At 47.0% G+C, this 16,165-nt stretch overlaps 1 protein-coding gene across 3 annotated transcripts in view; it reads left to right on the top strand.

Moving 5' to 3' along the window:
* The window catches only part of LOC135373293 (protein FAM135A-like), a 171,011-nt gene that overhangs the window by 82,359 nt on the left and 72,487 nt on the right, over positions 1-16,165 (top strand). For 2 of the 3 annotated variants that reach the window (XM_064606518.1, XM_064606517.1), the window contains exon 11: positions 14,789-14,976. The exons of the other annotated variant lie outside the window; for it this stretch is intronic. In XM_064606518.1, the coding sequence (XP_064462588.1) occupies positions 14,789-14,976 (188 nt within the window). The remainder of the gene's footprint in view (positions 1-14,788; positions 14,977-16,165) is intronic. 3 annotated transcript variants of the gene reach the window in all.

Below are 16,165 nucleotides of genomic sequence, written 5' to 3'. Positions count from 1 at the left end.
GCGAACCGAAAACCGGAACCGGAAACCGAAAAAAAAACCGCTATTTTGGTGCGAACCGGAACCGAATCGAAACCGTATACGTTTTTTTCGCTCAGGAGGGAAACCGAAAAATATATTTAACGGTTTTCGGTCCAAGCAAAAACTTCGCCGGTTTGGACTACGGGTAGGCGAATGAAACAGACGTCGTGTGCTCTGAAGTCATGTCAGCATGGATAATATACGAGGGTTACGGTTACAGTGGAATGTATGTCGGTATACTATGACCCTTAGGCTCTCATTGTAATGGGTTATCGTTCGCGCACGCACACAGACTTAGAGGTACATGTGACTCTCTACCAATGTGCCGTATAGTGTTCCTTTTAATTTGATCCCCGCAAACTCTGCTCAACTAAACAGTGACCCAAGGGGGCTGCCTAACGGCTTCTTTATCGATATTGTCGCGCAACGCGTTCCTTGTTTGAGAGCAGCTAAGTTGAATACATTTACGTATACGCGAGGGCAAGCCCGTGCGAAGTGGCAATTCTTTTGTGGACAGGACACGAAGAAAATAAAACGGAGCCGTCGAGCGCGTCTGTGAGTGAAGGTGTTCCTCGATTTGCGTCCTACTCGTGCGGTGGTGCTTGCTGGCTAGACAGTACCAACAGACATTCGGATGGGACGCGATCGCTCCAATCCAGCAAGAGAGTACTTTACGTATGACATCACGACAAACAAGTCCGTTTGTAGCATGTGCTTCAAGAAAGGAGAAAGCCCATTTGAACAGACAGTAACCTACAGGAACCAGGAGCTACCAATTTCACAGCTGTCTATTAATATTAAATACCATGTATGCGGAATAAACGGGTTTACATTTTCTAACATCGATTTTTTGTTTGTGGGGATGACTATTCCCAGCAGAAGCGGAAGCGGTTAAAAACCGGTATGAACCGTTATTTTTTTGCTCCGGAGCAGAACCGGTACCGGATCGTTTATGATGTAACCGGAACGACAACCGGAACGATAAACGTTTCGGTTCGACACCCTGGCCACCGCAGTTAACCCAAATGCCTTCCCAGTGGAAGGTCCAGACACTTTTGCCGGCTGACGCGTTGTAATGTTAACACATCTTGATGTCTGACCGATATAGACCCTCCCACATTTTAGAGGTATACAATAAAGAGCTCCCACAGAACAATCTAGATAAGTATTCACATGGTTGATTTGACATCCAGTTCTTACTTCCTTATGTACATTTTTCATAATGCTAGATAAGTTCCAACCTTTCTTAAAAACCACATCAACGCCAAATTTTCTAGACAATTTCTTTAACCGATGCGAGGCATTGTGAACATACTGCACCACTCCGGAATTACGATTTCTTTCATTATCGTAACTTGAACTCTCTTTCCCGAACTTAGTTAACATCCTGCCAACCACATCTTGAACAACACCCTCCGGGTATCCCGCCTGCTCTAATCTCATCAATTGGCCCAAACAGCTGTTCAACACCTTATGCACACACGACTTTTTTAATGCAGCCCCAAGAACATTTTGTGCGACCGCATTTTTTACAGAATTAAAAACAATTGAAAACCCCCAGTGCTGGATAGGACAAGGACAGAGGATAAAATTGTTTTTAATTGTTGGATAAAATTTGTTTTTAATTCAATATGAACCAACCAGCCCAAACGCTTGCTCTGCTACATGTGCTTTCTAGTTTATCGTGCATCTCTTTTTATGTGTTTCCCAATCCCCGGGAATTTTCGACGCATGCTTCTGGTTCAGTGCCGATCCTTGTCCTTTTATCCTCTGTCCTTGTCCTACCCAGCACTGGGGTTTTTTAATTGTTTTTAATTCAATATGAACCAACCAGCCCAAACGCTTGCTCTGCTACATGTGCTTTTTTACAGATTTTGAAGTGGAGGATTCAAAAGGCATTAGCGGTTTCCGGCACCTTTGTTTGTATTCTCAGCAGATGCCCCTCTCATGGCACTCAATTTCAATATCTAAAAACTGAATGATACCTTCCACCAACTCCTCCAAAGTGAACATCAAACCCTTCGCCAGCTCATTAAACAATTCTAACAAAAGAGCGCCATACTCTTCAGTACGTTTAGACATTTTCGTTTGCATAAACATACAGCGGCACGTATACGTATAGTTTTCCTAGAAAACTTTTATTATTATTGTTATATAGAAGTGAACTTCAAATTTTCGTGTTTTTTTTTCCTTTCCTCCTCTAAGGACTACAGCTTACTTTCCTTGAAAGACAGTGCAGGGTATCGTTAAAGTGGCATGTTACTTTGTCCCACTCATTTGTGATCGTCTTATGTTTAATACAGATCAGTCACAACGAAGGGCGCATTTTATTCCGTTTCTTGGTGGTTAATAGACCGTTGCCACGACCCCGTTCGCAGCGTACACCGAACTCCTCTCCGCGTGCACTCGTGGCATTGGGATCGCTGACACTCCAAAAACGGAGCTTTATCTCATCGAGATTGTCCGGCAGAATTACAATTCTGGGTGTTATCCTTTTTACCATCCCAATTTGTTCATAACCGGAGGTGTACGGCTGTTAGTGGGAATTCGCGTCAGTGCATGATGCCACAAAGGTCGTGCTCATCTCTTTTTTCCCACTCTGGCGCAAGAATGATATCATTCGGGACAGTGATTTCTTTTTAATGCGTAACTGGCAAATGTTCTGGATTTAGAGTGCAGGTAGTGCGAACCAGTAGGAAAGAGCAGGCTACATGCTTCAGGCTAAAGTGGTCGCTCAAGGTCACGATTTTCCGCGTTGGTCTTTTCACCAAAATACTACTCGCGTAAAGAAGATAAATACAGAATGTTTAGTACCCAAAAGATTCAATCGTCATCACCGCCATTACAAGCTGCATATGCTTTGACCTGTCGTGAAATACGTCGGTTCATAACGATATGTACGACGAAAATGAACACAAATAGGGTTGCTTAAAAGCCAAATATGAACTGGAGTAATAAGTTAAATAAACAGTGAGAAAGTGGCGTAGTTGGTAATGACTGATGGGAACCAAGGACGCGCCAGGCATAACGAGGACAACTCCTGTCTCTGTCCTCGTAACGCCTGGCGCGTCCATGTTTCCCATTAATAAAGGTAAGAAGTTTCTTAAATAGCTAACAGTTTCGAAAGGCGTTGCATTTCGTATTAACAAGGCGTTTAAACGCTTCACCTTGACATAACGTTCAATCGCTTCAGTTTAACAGAACGCTTATACGCTCCAGTTTAACGTTTCACATTGACGACACGTTTAAACGTTTCATAAGGAAATGTTTTCCGGACTATACGTTAATCTAAACGGCGTATGAAACGTTTAAACGGAAACGTTTTAAACGAAAATCAGGAGGACGTGTTAGATGCCGAGCCCTTGTTATGATCTGTCTATTTAAATTATCTCCTGTTCGTGCGAAGATGAGAGCGTCAGCAAAGGGCGGCACAGAACGAGGCCTCAGAGGGGCCGGCGTCTGCAAGGGATGTTTAAATATGCGGTCTCCGGTGTGTGGAGATTTTGTCGCGTGTTAAAGGGAGAATCCGCATAAGGTCCCTTCCGAGATTTTCGAATATTCGTCACCTTTAGCCATCAACGACCATGCCTGTAAAATATCTCCTTCGAAAACTGAGTCAAGCTTGATAAAAATGATTTTCTTCTATGACGCGCTCGGTGACAGGGTAGTGCGAGCCACGAGCGCTTTTCTGCAAGCAACACCGAGCGTGATGTAAGTCGCGAGATATCCCGCGCCGTCCGCCTTGCTTTGCTGTGTGTTTTGGCAGTTTTGACGAAGGAAATTTTCCGTAGGAATTGTGTTCGTTACGTCGCACACTGATCTTACACCCACCACGATGGCCGGTAAGACATGCTGTATAATCAGTTGTGGCAACAGGTCGGATACAACAACAGACGTAGCATATTTCGAGTTTCCGACGGCCAAACAACGTCGTTTGGAGTGGGAAATGGCGCTGCGCAAAATCAAGTGGAGGAAGACCAGCTCGACAACGATATGTTCTCATCATTTTGAGCCAGGAATGGTCGACACGAAAAGACGGCTCATGCGGGAACTCGGAGTGGCACCTGCGGGCACCTGCGGGATGCACCGACCGCATGTGCACCTGCAACATGTTTCATATTACGCGTGCACCCGTGGCACTTATACAGGGTGCCCCAGAAAACGTGTCATTGAATTATAATAAAAAAACTACGCCACCTAGAATCATGCGGTCAACAGCATTTGTTCTTATTAGTTTTTGCCACCTCCTAATGTGAATGTCATTACTCCAAGTTTAATTATGTAAATATTTGCGAACTGAACTCGGAAATTTGCCAAGTAAAGGTCACTTTTTTACCCCACCAATATGAAGAGCGTGCCGAATACACTCAAATTCATGATAATTCAGTGATATTCACGAGCTATTCCATCGGAAAAAATAGCCGAATATCATGCTTTTCGGAGCACCGGACAATAGCGCGCGATGACGTTTTGAGCGCAATCGCTCTCAGTGCGACGAAAGGAGGTTCCGAAGCCAGCCCACAGAGTGATAGTAGAAAAAGTAACAGTTCCTAAAATTGGGAGAGGGAAAGCAAAATCCCAGCGAAAGTCGGACATGATAAGCCGTGCCTGTTTTATCTGCTTCTGCGATGTCGGGGAGGGCTGGGTTTCCAACCTCCTTTCGTCGGACTGACAAAGATTGCGCTGAAAAATTCATCGTGCGCTATTCTGTGCGACCTCCGTAGAGTATGATGTTCGGCTATTTTCTCCGGTGGGATAGCTCCTGAATATCCCTGTCAATTATCATTAATTTGACTAAATTAGACACGCTCTTCACATTGGCGGGGTTACAAAGTTACCTTTACTAGGCAAATTTCCGACTTAAGCTCGCAAAGATTTACATAATTAAACTTACGTTACACGACATTCATATGAGGAGGTGGCAAAAACCCAGTAAGAACAAATGCCATTGACCGCATGACTCTAGTTGGTGTAGTTTTTTTATTATAATTCAATGACACGTTTTCTGGGACACCCTGTATAAGAATGTGCGACAACCTATTAGAAACTCATCATTAGCTACTCCGAGTTCGACAGTCTTCAGTGTATGGGTCCGAGGCCTCGGTTTCAAGCGACGCGCGCACTGGTACAGGGTCCGTCGAATACGGCGAGTCGTTGTGGTTTATGGTGGCGGTCAAGTCATTCTCCTCATTAGAATACACGTCTGAATCGGGCTGAAGTCCCGTGGAGTTCTATTCTGATGCGGAATCGGTTTCCATGACTGCACGTTGAGCATAACTTGCTTCCTGGCGCCTTCAATGCAATACAACACATGGGAATCACGGCAGACGAATCTCGCGACTGACGTCACGGCGTGGCGCTCCTCGATTCCGATGCCACAGCCTGCTCTCATAGTTTCGGTTTCGCTTTATCGTTTTCGCTGTTTATAAAGTATACGCGCACATTTATACGAAACGGGGCTGTTGTCAGCATCTGGGGGGTGGTCTCTGCTGAAATCAACTTTCACTTAATTTTGGGCACAACCATTGCGGACCCTCCCTTTAACGAACCCTCAGGTGGGAAAAATTCACCCACAGACCGACCACTGTGGCGTCGATCATGATCACAGTTGTCCCGAGACCAGCCGTGAATTACCAGAAATTATGTATTAGGTAATTCACGGCATTTACAACCACTGACATTTACATGTTTGTTCATTGTTCTTGCGGACAGATACAAAGCACCTCCTCCTAATACATTCCATCGTGTAAAGCCAGAAAAGTAAGAAGGAGTAACGTCTCTACGAGTAGTACCCCAAAACCCTGTCCTTTGAAAGCAACGCAGAAATCTGCTTTCAAGATTAAGCGCCAAGTCTGTCCTTCAACGCTTGTTATCATCAGACGAGACGCGCAGTTTTCTGTGATAGTTCCGCCTCACCCTTGTGAATTTTTCCTCCTTTCCTCCCTTCCTGCCTGTATGTAATGTTTCCCTGATTGCGCATAACCCATGCATAACCCATGCAATATTGCATAACCCATGCTGCGCGTGCACGCGCGTGCCACGCCATGGAGCAGTTCCTGCGAAAAACATAGTGCGAGTTACGAAGAGGACTGTTGTCGCCGTCCGGAGGACGTGAAGATAATTGTTGTCACTGGAACATTTGAGATAACTGTTGTGGGCTACAATTCAGTAAAGCGGTATTGTAAAATGCAGCAATGCGCATCATGCCGCGCACGTACTGAACACTACGACTAAATTTTCCAAATACACACGCACACGATAGGCATACGCGCGCTAGAGTCACTAAATAAGCTACGCTTCAGAGTATCGACACTGAGCTAATAGAGCGAGCATGCGCCATCTTGTTTCGGCACCACGCTACCCACACGCACGCGCAATGCGCACGTTAGCGCATGATGCCATCTGTTGTGCGCGGGTGAAATGTTCCTTTCGTTTGCAAGCACGAGTTCGCGGCCTTGAGCTCACCTTGACATCCTCGGGACACTCTGGTTGACAATACATGGATTATCGCACAACAATCATACACGCTTCTCTGTCCCACGGGGAGCATTATGTTAGCCGTCTTTGATCCTCATATGGGGATGATACCGGTGTGGTGCCGAAACAAGATGGCTGTCCTACTCTCCCTTGGACCTCAGTGTCGATACTCTGAACGCGCGCTTCTCTGCTGTCTCGTTAGATGTCGGCAATCTTTGGTTCCTGAGGATCCGTTTGGTTGCCTTCAAAGAAACACGGACTTTCCTTTGAGAGCAATTTGTTTTTGCATTTCAGTGCCCCTTTAACAACGGCTTGTTTTCTAGAGCAAGAGTTCAGATGGGTTTAAATGACATCTGGAACGCCTACGGTGGCACTCAGCGACATGTGCAAAGAAAAAGGAATGGAAACTAAAGTGTTTCTTGTTTCGATAAATGAAGTCTTCAGGAACATGACCATCATTGACAACGACAAAGCCGATTCAACGTGCAAGCCGGCCCTGGCTAGTCTCGTTATAACCACGGTCACAGAACTAAACCTTCGAGACCTATGTGTGAAAGAAAGAGGTGTGAAGTTTGCTCTCATGAGCCGCTTAGCCAGTATGCTCCTGAAGATCTCATCAGCACCATGAGAGCGAAGTTACCAGTTCGCAGGAGCAGAGAGTCTGAAAGTCCAGAATTCGACCTAGTCTTTAACAATGGTCAGGAGATAACCAAGCGCGGAGCATCATGCGGTAGGCCGACACGTGACCAGATGGTGTCATCGCCATTTTTCTCCTCTGACACTTTTCGGAGCTGTTGTCCGAGTTTTTGTCCAAGTTGTCCGAGCGCCATTAAACCTCATCATCTCCATCATCACACAATGCTTTCCGGTCAAAGGAGAATGAACACACACACATGCGCACAAAAAATAGCCTCGACACTTGTAACATGTGAAGAGTGATTGGCTGTTTTTGCGCCGTAGTGAGCACCAACTACCTCTGCGCCTCAATACATTTTTGTGCATGTATATACCACACTTTATGCATATATGCACAAATTCACTTGCACCAATTTGATAAATCTCCGGGTGACTGGTGCCTTTACTGCCCGGTCTTATACACTTTTGGGGTAATGTAATACTAGAGGAATAATATTACTTGATGAATGTAATGACATTAGTAATGCATTACTAACCGCAAAAAGATAATGATTAACCTGATGCATTTCTTCTGAGAGACCTTATGAGTAAAGGCAATGCATTACAACATCCATCCATCAGCTGAGACCCATTGTCCTTGCGCAGTCTTTTTTTAAACCAAGCAAGCATAGTTCGTATGATATATATGACGCTATGCAAATGACAGATAGGCTGTGGTTGTAGCCATGGGCCCGATCCTCAACTTGTGATTATCCCATAACGGTGCTGGTGAAAGGGCTCACTGTTGTCGGCCTCACAGAGGTGGGCAACGTCACCACTAACGCCCTGGAAGAATGGGCCGACTTGTAAGGCAACTTTGCCGACAAAGGTCGGAAAGTGTCTGAGAAAAACTAAAAAAAAAAAAAAGAAAAACTGGACGGGACCGGATTTCGAACACGGGTACTTCTGAGTCTCGACGTGACATGGCCAGCACGCAAACCACAGCACGTTAAACGCATCCCTTCGGCTCGTAATTCGCCACGAGCTCTCGCGCGAGACGATCAAAGCGGCATTGGAGCACGCGAACATTAAATATAATCACAACGATCGCTACGTGAAAGTTGAAGATCTGGGCTTTGTTCATAGATTTAGGAAGTATGAACATGCCAGAGCAGTCGGACTTCCAGAAGAGCAGCTGTCTCTTGCAATACTTTGCAGGGTAAGTTGACAGGAATGTCATACAAAAGCACAGGCTGGGCAGCTGCGACTTGATACGAACAGCTGTGAAAGCAACACGTAATTGGAACTCCGACCTGAACAAGTCGTCGTTTTGCAAGCCAACTAAGAAAGTCACATCTCTCCTGGAGTGCACAGAGACATATTTCAGACACAATGAAGAATGGTTTCTAATGAGAAGAATTAAAATAGAGCAGGTGAAAACGATTATTGCAGCTGTAAACCTGCGTTTTCAGAAGTCCCCATGTGTCACAGTAAGGTTGCGCAGGCTGCGATCTGGATTGCGCAAGAAAAACGAGGAGCTGCAAAAGAAAAGGCCGGAGTACCGGAAGTGTGCATCCAAAAGTATTGGCATTCCTGCGCATCCATTGGAGCTATCAGACGAACTCCTTGCATGAACCTGCCTCTCCAAACACACCACAAACATATTTGCTGTGTGTATATTCTGCACATCTGCACATCTCAAATGTTTGGCGGCCCCTCCAGCCTTTCTTTCCTGTGTACCTCGTACCGGGGGACGGGCTTTTGTCATTCCAGCATTTGGTTTTGCTTAGCATCTGGAACTGTTTCGGCTAGAATTTATTAATGGTACAGGCATTTCTAAGTAGAATAGTAAAGTCAAACTGAGGAATACGTTATTGTTGACAAACTTGCTGCCTTCAGTTTTCTAATGTATATTGAAGCAAACCTGTTATTTTCTTGTGATTTTTAGTAACTGAGCACGAAAGTATGCTCAGCAGATAGCGACCCTATGCTAGCCTTGTGTCAACCCACATCACGGAATTGTCTCTGCAACACGGAATGTTGTGTGAGGCACAAATTGTCTTGAAAATAAAATAGTCGATAACATTGTCTCGTGGTAAGTTCAAATAAAAATAATGTGTGTAAGAAGTAATAAGTCTCAGTGCAAGTCAGCTCGCTTGTCACTTTATTCTTGCCAACATATTATCACTGCACTTTCAGTCCACTCACACTATATAGAGAGAAACTTGCATGAAAGGCCTATACGGATGCAAACGCATATATTTGCATATAGGGTAATTTACACTGCTTTTGTAAGCACATAAACTAGAAAATGAGCACGGATAAAGGATTGAATCGTGACTAACTCTTGATGTAGTTTGTGAACACATGCATTGTATTCAAACTTCTCTTTAGACTCGCGTGCCTTTAGAAACTGCCTTTTTCTCCCTCTCCGAAATAGCCCTCCCCCCAAGAAACATCACTATGACGTAATCATGACGACGTTTGACATTGTGCAACCGAGACAACGCGGACGGAGAACGCCGCCATTTGACTAAGTCGTATCCCTCCATGGGTTCCTTCTTTTTTATGAATGATACACAAATGAGGTCACGCCGTGTCTGTGGAACACAAACCCCTTCGCCTCTCCGCGCTAGTCAGGAGGAAAACAGACAGTGACAGGAGCGCGCGGCAGAGCGAGCAGAACAGCGTTATACGTTCGTCATCATCTTTTCGCCCTGTGAGCCTGACAAGGTGTATGGGAAAACGGACGGACATAATGGTTTTGCATTGCCTCGACTGGTGGCTCGAAAAACAAGGTGTGTTCCCGCACGAAATGGCTTGATTTCGTCGCCACCGAACCTCCATGGATCCAGTTCTCGACCTAGTCCCTACAGTCCGGCATGCTCGTGCTCATCGGCGCATCGTTACATCGGTTTCCCTGGACATCAAGCGCGCATATGATACCGTCTCGCACATTTGTGTGCTCCACGCCTTGCGGTTTTTTGGAGTATCTGGTCGACTCTTCAGCTGGCTCCACGATTTCCTTACCGAGCTGTCGCTGTCCGCACATCCCACGGCCAAAGCCTTAAGTACCCTATTCATCAAGGCGTACCCCAAGAAAGCATTCTGAGTCCTACACTCTTTAATGTGGTAATGGCAGGCCTAAAATCGATAATTCCTCGCAAAGTAGCATTCGCTGTGTATGCCGATGACGTTGCGCTTTGGACAGTAGGCGAGTCACGACCAGCCATTCAGCGCCGTTTGCAGCTATAGCTTTAGATAATGTCCACCTCTACCATACGCGACTTCGAATGGATCTTCAGCCCGAAACGTGCGTCGAGCTCTCTTTCACTCTCCAGGAGAAATTTCCCTCTTTGGGTTGGTGCAAAGAAGCTCGAGCCTATATGTTCCCATAGCTTTCGCGGTGTGGTCCTGGACTCGAACCTGTGCTCGGTTCGCCACATTAAGCACCTTGAAACCAAAGTGCAGCGATGACTTCCTGCAATTCAACATGTTTCTGGCTTAGGATGGGGCTGTGATCAACGCCGCTTCTAGCAGTTCACGCGGCTTTGGTGAGGGCGTCTGTACTTTGCAGCCTTCCAATCTTGCTTGTATCTTGTTTCTACAACGTCGTTAAATATCCTTCGTGCCTGTTTGCCGGAAGTCTTCGGCGCTGCCTTCCAAGAATGGCTGAAACACGGCATGTCCTAGCTGAAGCTGGTGAACTCCCCGTAGAGGTCCTCCGTGAGCGGGAAACGGCTCGACACTTCCTACGTTTGCGTGGGCACATTCCCCGTCACCCGCTCCTCAGGAAAATTCGATAACGTCCTGAAAGTGATTTCCATCGCGTAGCGCAGATGACACGCCAGGCTCTCCCTGGCTTCATACCTAAGGACGTCGCACCGCCGAACGCCCCCTGGTCTCTGCCTGTGCCACCCACCTTCCCCCGCCTTCCGGACCTCCAGGAACGCAGAGATCACGTTTCCATGGAGTCCATTTTTATGCTCTGGTAGACGCGAAGTTTTCTACTTCTGCCGCAGCATATACCGATGGCGCATCTCGACATGGCCGGTCCGCGTCGGCATTCGTAATCCCATCCGAGGGCGTATAGTGGAAGGACGTCGCCTTTCGCATCAAACCTCATCCACATATACGGTACTCTATGCCATAATTTTCTTTCTGCAGCACATCGTTCACTTGACCCCAATGGACTCGGTCGTATTCATTGACTCAACATCTGCGCTGCAAGCAATCGAACATCCTGGCATCGGAGGATCATCCGCACCGTTGGTTATGGATGTGTTAATGGCCTACAGACTTGTCTACAAAGCAGGGCACAGACTGGCTCTCCAATGGGTTCCAGCACATTGAGATGTCGAAGGCAATGAACAGGCCGACAGCGCCGCAGAAGCACCTCTCCCGTCGCGGCGACGGACACGTATTGCACTGCTGAGAGGACTTCGACGCCTCGTAACTCCCCTGGCTACCCGCCAATGGACAGCTGACATTTTCTCTCCCCCCGCCATGCTGAGTAGAGTTGATCCAGCGCTCGGTTTCCGCATGCCTCGACATATCTCTCGTGAAGATGCCGGATTAGTTCATCGAATGCGCCTCGATGTGGCTTTCATAGCACAGTGGCGTTACCACTTGAGGCAAGTTGACTCTAGCCACTGCACCCACTGCGGTGCTGTTGAAGATCTAGAGCACATTCTTCTCCACTGCTTGCACTACCAACCTTCCCGAACCAACCGTATTCTCCCGATCCCTTAACGCACTAGACTCTCGCCCCCTCCCTCTCACAAAATTGCTCTGCGCTCGAGGCTCTCTTGATCTTTCTGGACACCATAGGCTGCGATCTATATTCTGAAGGGGCTCATTATTTCATTCCCCGCATCACCACCAGAGTATCGCCCCTGGCCATGAAACTCCCCATTCATCATCTCGTAATAAAGTTGTTGTTGTTTTGTTTCGTTTCCGTAGATCTTTCCAATGTACAAAAACTCAGTAATATCTTCTGATCCTTCCAATCCTTCTAAAGCTCCCTACTGAACAGCTACCGCGATAACTAAACAAACAAGGGTAAGGGCGAGCTCTCACTTGACGACGTCCGACACGACATTGTGAGCGGGCGGCGGAAATAGACGCGCATTTCCGGCGTTGGGAGAGGAGAGACGTCGAGCCCCCCCCCCCCCCCCCCCCCCAAAAAAAAAAAATTGCAATGGAGAAGTCCTTTCACAACGTCGGCGAGAGCTGCTGAGAACGATATACTGGCGACCAATAAGGTGACACAGAAAGGCTACGCCTCCTTATTTTTCGTCTGCTTTGGACGACGAAATGCCAGTCTGGTGGGAACATGAGAATCGTGCGCTCTGGCGGAGCGGCGGAAATGCGCGTCTATTTCCCTTGCCCGCCCAAGACGTCGCGTCGGGCGCCGCCAAGTGAGAGCTGGCCCTGAGCAGTGTAACGTCACAGGGAGACCGACGCCCCAAAAGCCCGTTTTCGCATTACTTTGATTCCCTGACGCTTGTACCGTTACGATAATTAAAAGATGTACGTGATGAGCTACAGAAGTCTCGAAATGAGGGGAAACTACATGCGCGAACCACGGAACACACTAAAAGGAGAGCAGAGGGAGGGTATATTACCGAGGAGTCTCGTCAATCGCAAGACAAATCGGCAAGCTCTCCATAGTGAGAACATGAAAAAAGCGACCTTTGCCAACGTCCCTCGAAGTCACCATTCGCACCGTGACTCCGCGTCGGTCGTCACCAAGTGGAAACTATGAATTAGGGAGCTCCAGTACACCCGACGTCGACCTGACAACATTTCGCGTTTGTTCGACGTGTATACGTTCATTGCGCTTCGGCAAGCTTCCGGTACTCGCACTGTTCAAAGGCTAAGTCTGTACGCCCATGCGCGCGATTTGCCGGAGCTCGACTTGATGACAGAAAGACTGATCTCTCCACGAATGTCGTTTATGGAGTTCCGGCGCCTTGATCATACCCTCATGGACGGCTGAGGTCAATGCATCGTTATGGGATCGGCTTACTAACTTTGCAGGAGAGACAAGATGCAGATTAGCTAGTTGAACGTGATGGAAATGAACTTGAACTAAGGAAATGACGTACGAAGAGACGTTCTTGTCCTGTGTACGTCTTTTTCTAGTCTCCGAGTTCCCTCCCATCAAGTAATGACCTTTCTGCTAACATATCGCAAACATTTCACAAACAAATTTGCAGACCATCATGGGAAATGTTGCGACATTTAGCGGCAGTGTCATACGTTTCATCAGCGTAATCAAAAGTAAAGCAGCTGCCGCTGAAAATCGCAACACTTCGGTAATCGTCGAAATCGAAACAAAAGAAGGCTCGTCCCGAAAGTCACTGGCGTAATCCGGTGCGGAATATGGTTTGTTAGTACGACTTAGTTCTCGCTTGCTTTGTAGGGAAACACCACGTGTACTGGAAGAGAAACAGGTATTCCTCAGGCTCTTCCACATGGAACCATGGAGGTAAGAAACTAAGGAGAGGGCTATAAGATCGGAGGGCCGTGGGACCCCTCTAGCGGTCGCTCCTGGCAATACCACGCCCATCTAGTTGCCCGGTCACGTGATCCCCACATGTTTCGGCGTTATGGCGGCCTGCTCGGAGGATTGGAAGTTTAGCAAACCTCATCTTCAGCAAACGTCTTACCTTCAAGGAGTCCATTCGCACAATACTTTGAAGGTTATGGGTTGTTTCAACATTTGCCGCGTGATAAATCACAACAAAAGTTGAGCAAAACAGGAGAGAAGCCAGGCAATGTCACGATGACGTACGTACGTCTTCTAGCGATTTGTGATCCATTGCTCCCACACTGAGATGATCTATCTTGTGTTTCAACGGGTGTGATAACTTCTAAGATGTTATGAAAGCGGAAACAAGTTATTCGACCGCAGCTCGTCTCTGTATTCAGGTAAGATACGCGCGGACATGGAGGTCGCCATGTTTTATGACGTCTTGCCGTGACGTTTATGGGTCACGTGTGTGGGCAACTAACCACAATGCCATGCGCGGGTCACAGCACGCTCGCTTGCATTGGGAGAGGCGCTTAGGCATCTCCTTAGTTTCTTACCTCCATGCATGGAACAGCCCGGTAGCCATGTTTACAAAGATGTAGGGCTATCGGTAGACTCGTGAAGGAGGAGGCCATACAACTAATAATATGTAAGAAATTACATAAAAGTCTTATGAAAGAGAATACAGAATATGAAATGCTGTATTTTGATATTGCTTTCTTGCCACTTATCGATTTTTTATTATAGTAGTTCCAGTCCACCAAGTTTCCGGCGATGTTGTACCATCCGAAGTAATCTGTTTGTAAATAGTGAGAGGTATCTTGGACGAAGACGCTTGCTTCCATGGGCAGTTTCACCTCCAGTCTTTCTTACTCCGTGGTCTAGATGAAGACCGCAAGTACACCGTAAAAGATGTCATGAACAGCACAGCACTGTCGACACACGCAGGCACGACAAGTGACAAAGGATCATTTAAAAGGACCAAAATGAATGTTGCCGGCACACTGAAATAGTCTGACGGTTATATTATTAGCTGGTATTGTTAGCTCAGAAATTAGACAAAAACAGCGTAGAAGCTGCTCATCTTCTTGACGCAATAAATTCAGAAACGCGCGTCTGATTCACTCTTTTTCATCCAAGGTGCGATTTGTACTCACGCATTGTTGCGGTGATTCGACGAATGGATTATTCGTCCGTGCTTCCGCCACTGGAAGTCATCTGTGTGGAAATGGATTTGTGGCAGTATTTCCAACCAGAAGTTATATTCGAAGAGAATTTCTGCCGCTTCAGTGACGACTGCCGCATCTGCGGACACACAGTCAATGAAGGTAAGGTATAAGACATTTTATATGTAGTTGTGCGCCACAGGTTTACGAGAACGGGTATTTTGGATACTGATGTTGCGCATGCCCTTCACAATACCAGACATTTTCGTCCCATCGCCGTTCAAAAATGAGAGTAAGGAGGGTGGGAGGACTAACAGAACCGCATCTCTACTATATACACCGCATATCTTACTTAGAACATCTGAATATCGTTTGGGTGGAAAGGAGGTTCCGCATGCAATCATTTATGGGCCACAAATCACAGATTCGATGGAACAGCACACGGCATGCCTAGGGCAGTTATAGGACAAGTACGATATCTCACGTGGTATCCCAGGTGGGCCGAAATTTTCAGCAACATCATATCGACCCAGGAGCTCCCGATAGCCATATTCTTAAACAGACTTGAACTCGGCTCCCCACTCCAGCTGCTCGTCATGGTTATATTCAGTGGCGTAGCCACGGGGGGGCTAGGGGGGCTCGAGCCCCCCTACCTGCCACGGACCGACCCACACAAATCGTGCAAATCCGAGAACATAATATATGTGTGTGTGTGGGGGGGGGGGGGCAGTGTGACGATCGCGAAAGTTCTTGCAGTTCATGGCGTCTATCTAAGAAGCACTCTTGAATGGTTTGCAAAGTATGAGCTTTTCAAAATACTTCCAATCTCGTGACATCGCTCAGGCTTGCCTATCATGGAATTTATCCACCAGCTAGCCTGCATTTACGCCAATCTGTCAAACACCGTCTAAATCAACTATTTTCGTTCCTTTTTTAATCCTCAGTTTGCAGTGTGCACAAGTATGTGTGTGTTGTCGACACAGGATCAGCGGGGGGGGGGGGGGCGAGTTTTCGTATCGAGCCCCCCCTACCTTGGAGGTATGGCTACGCCACTGGTTATATTTGCACTTCATAAATCGTCCTCGACTCGAGCGGACGAAATCCTTCACGCTTTCCTCACGTACCTCAAGGTGGCACCGATGCTTCCTGAAACGTCCTTCTTGTCAAATTGGCAACCTACAAGTCGTACTAGGGGACAGTCGACTTTGTTAAACAAAGTTGACAAACATCTTTACGACAGCGCAGAGCTCGTTTTTGTGAAGTCAAGCTCCCAGTCGAGGAAGAAGGCGTTCTTCGGTATGGATACGTACATGTTGAAATCACCGACAAGCACGATACGCACGTCGTGCAG

The sequence above is a fragment of the Ornithodoros turicata genome, unplaced genomic scaffold (genome assembly GCF_037126465.1).
Source record: "Ornithodoros turicata isolate Travis unplaced genomic scaffold, ASM3712646v1 Chromosome23, whole genome shotgun sequence".
NCBI classification, from domain to species: Eukaryota; Metazoa; Arthropoda; class Arachnida; order Ixodida; family Argasidae; genus Ornithodoros; species Ornithodoros turicata.
The sequence above is the reverse complement of the archived record's forward strand: the minus strand, read 5'-3'. Positions and strand labels throughout refer to the sequence as shown.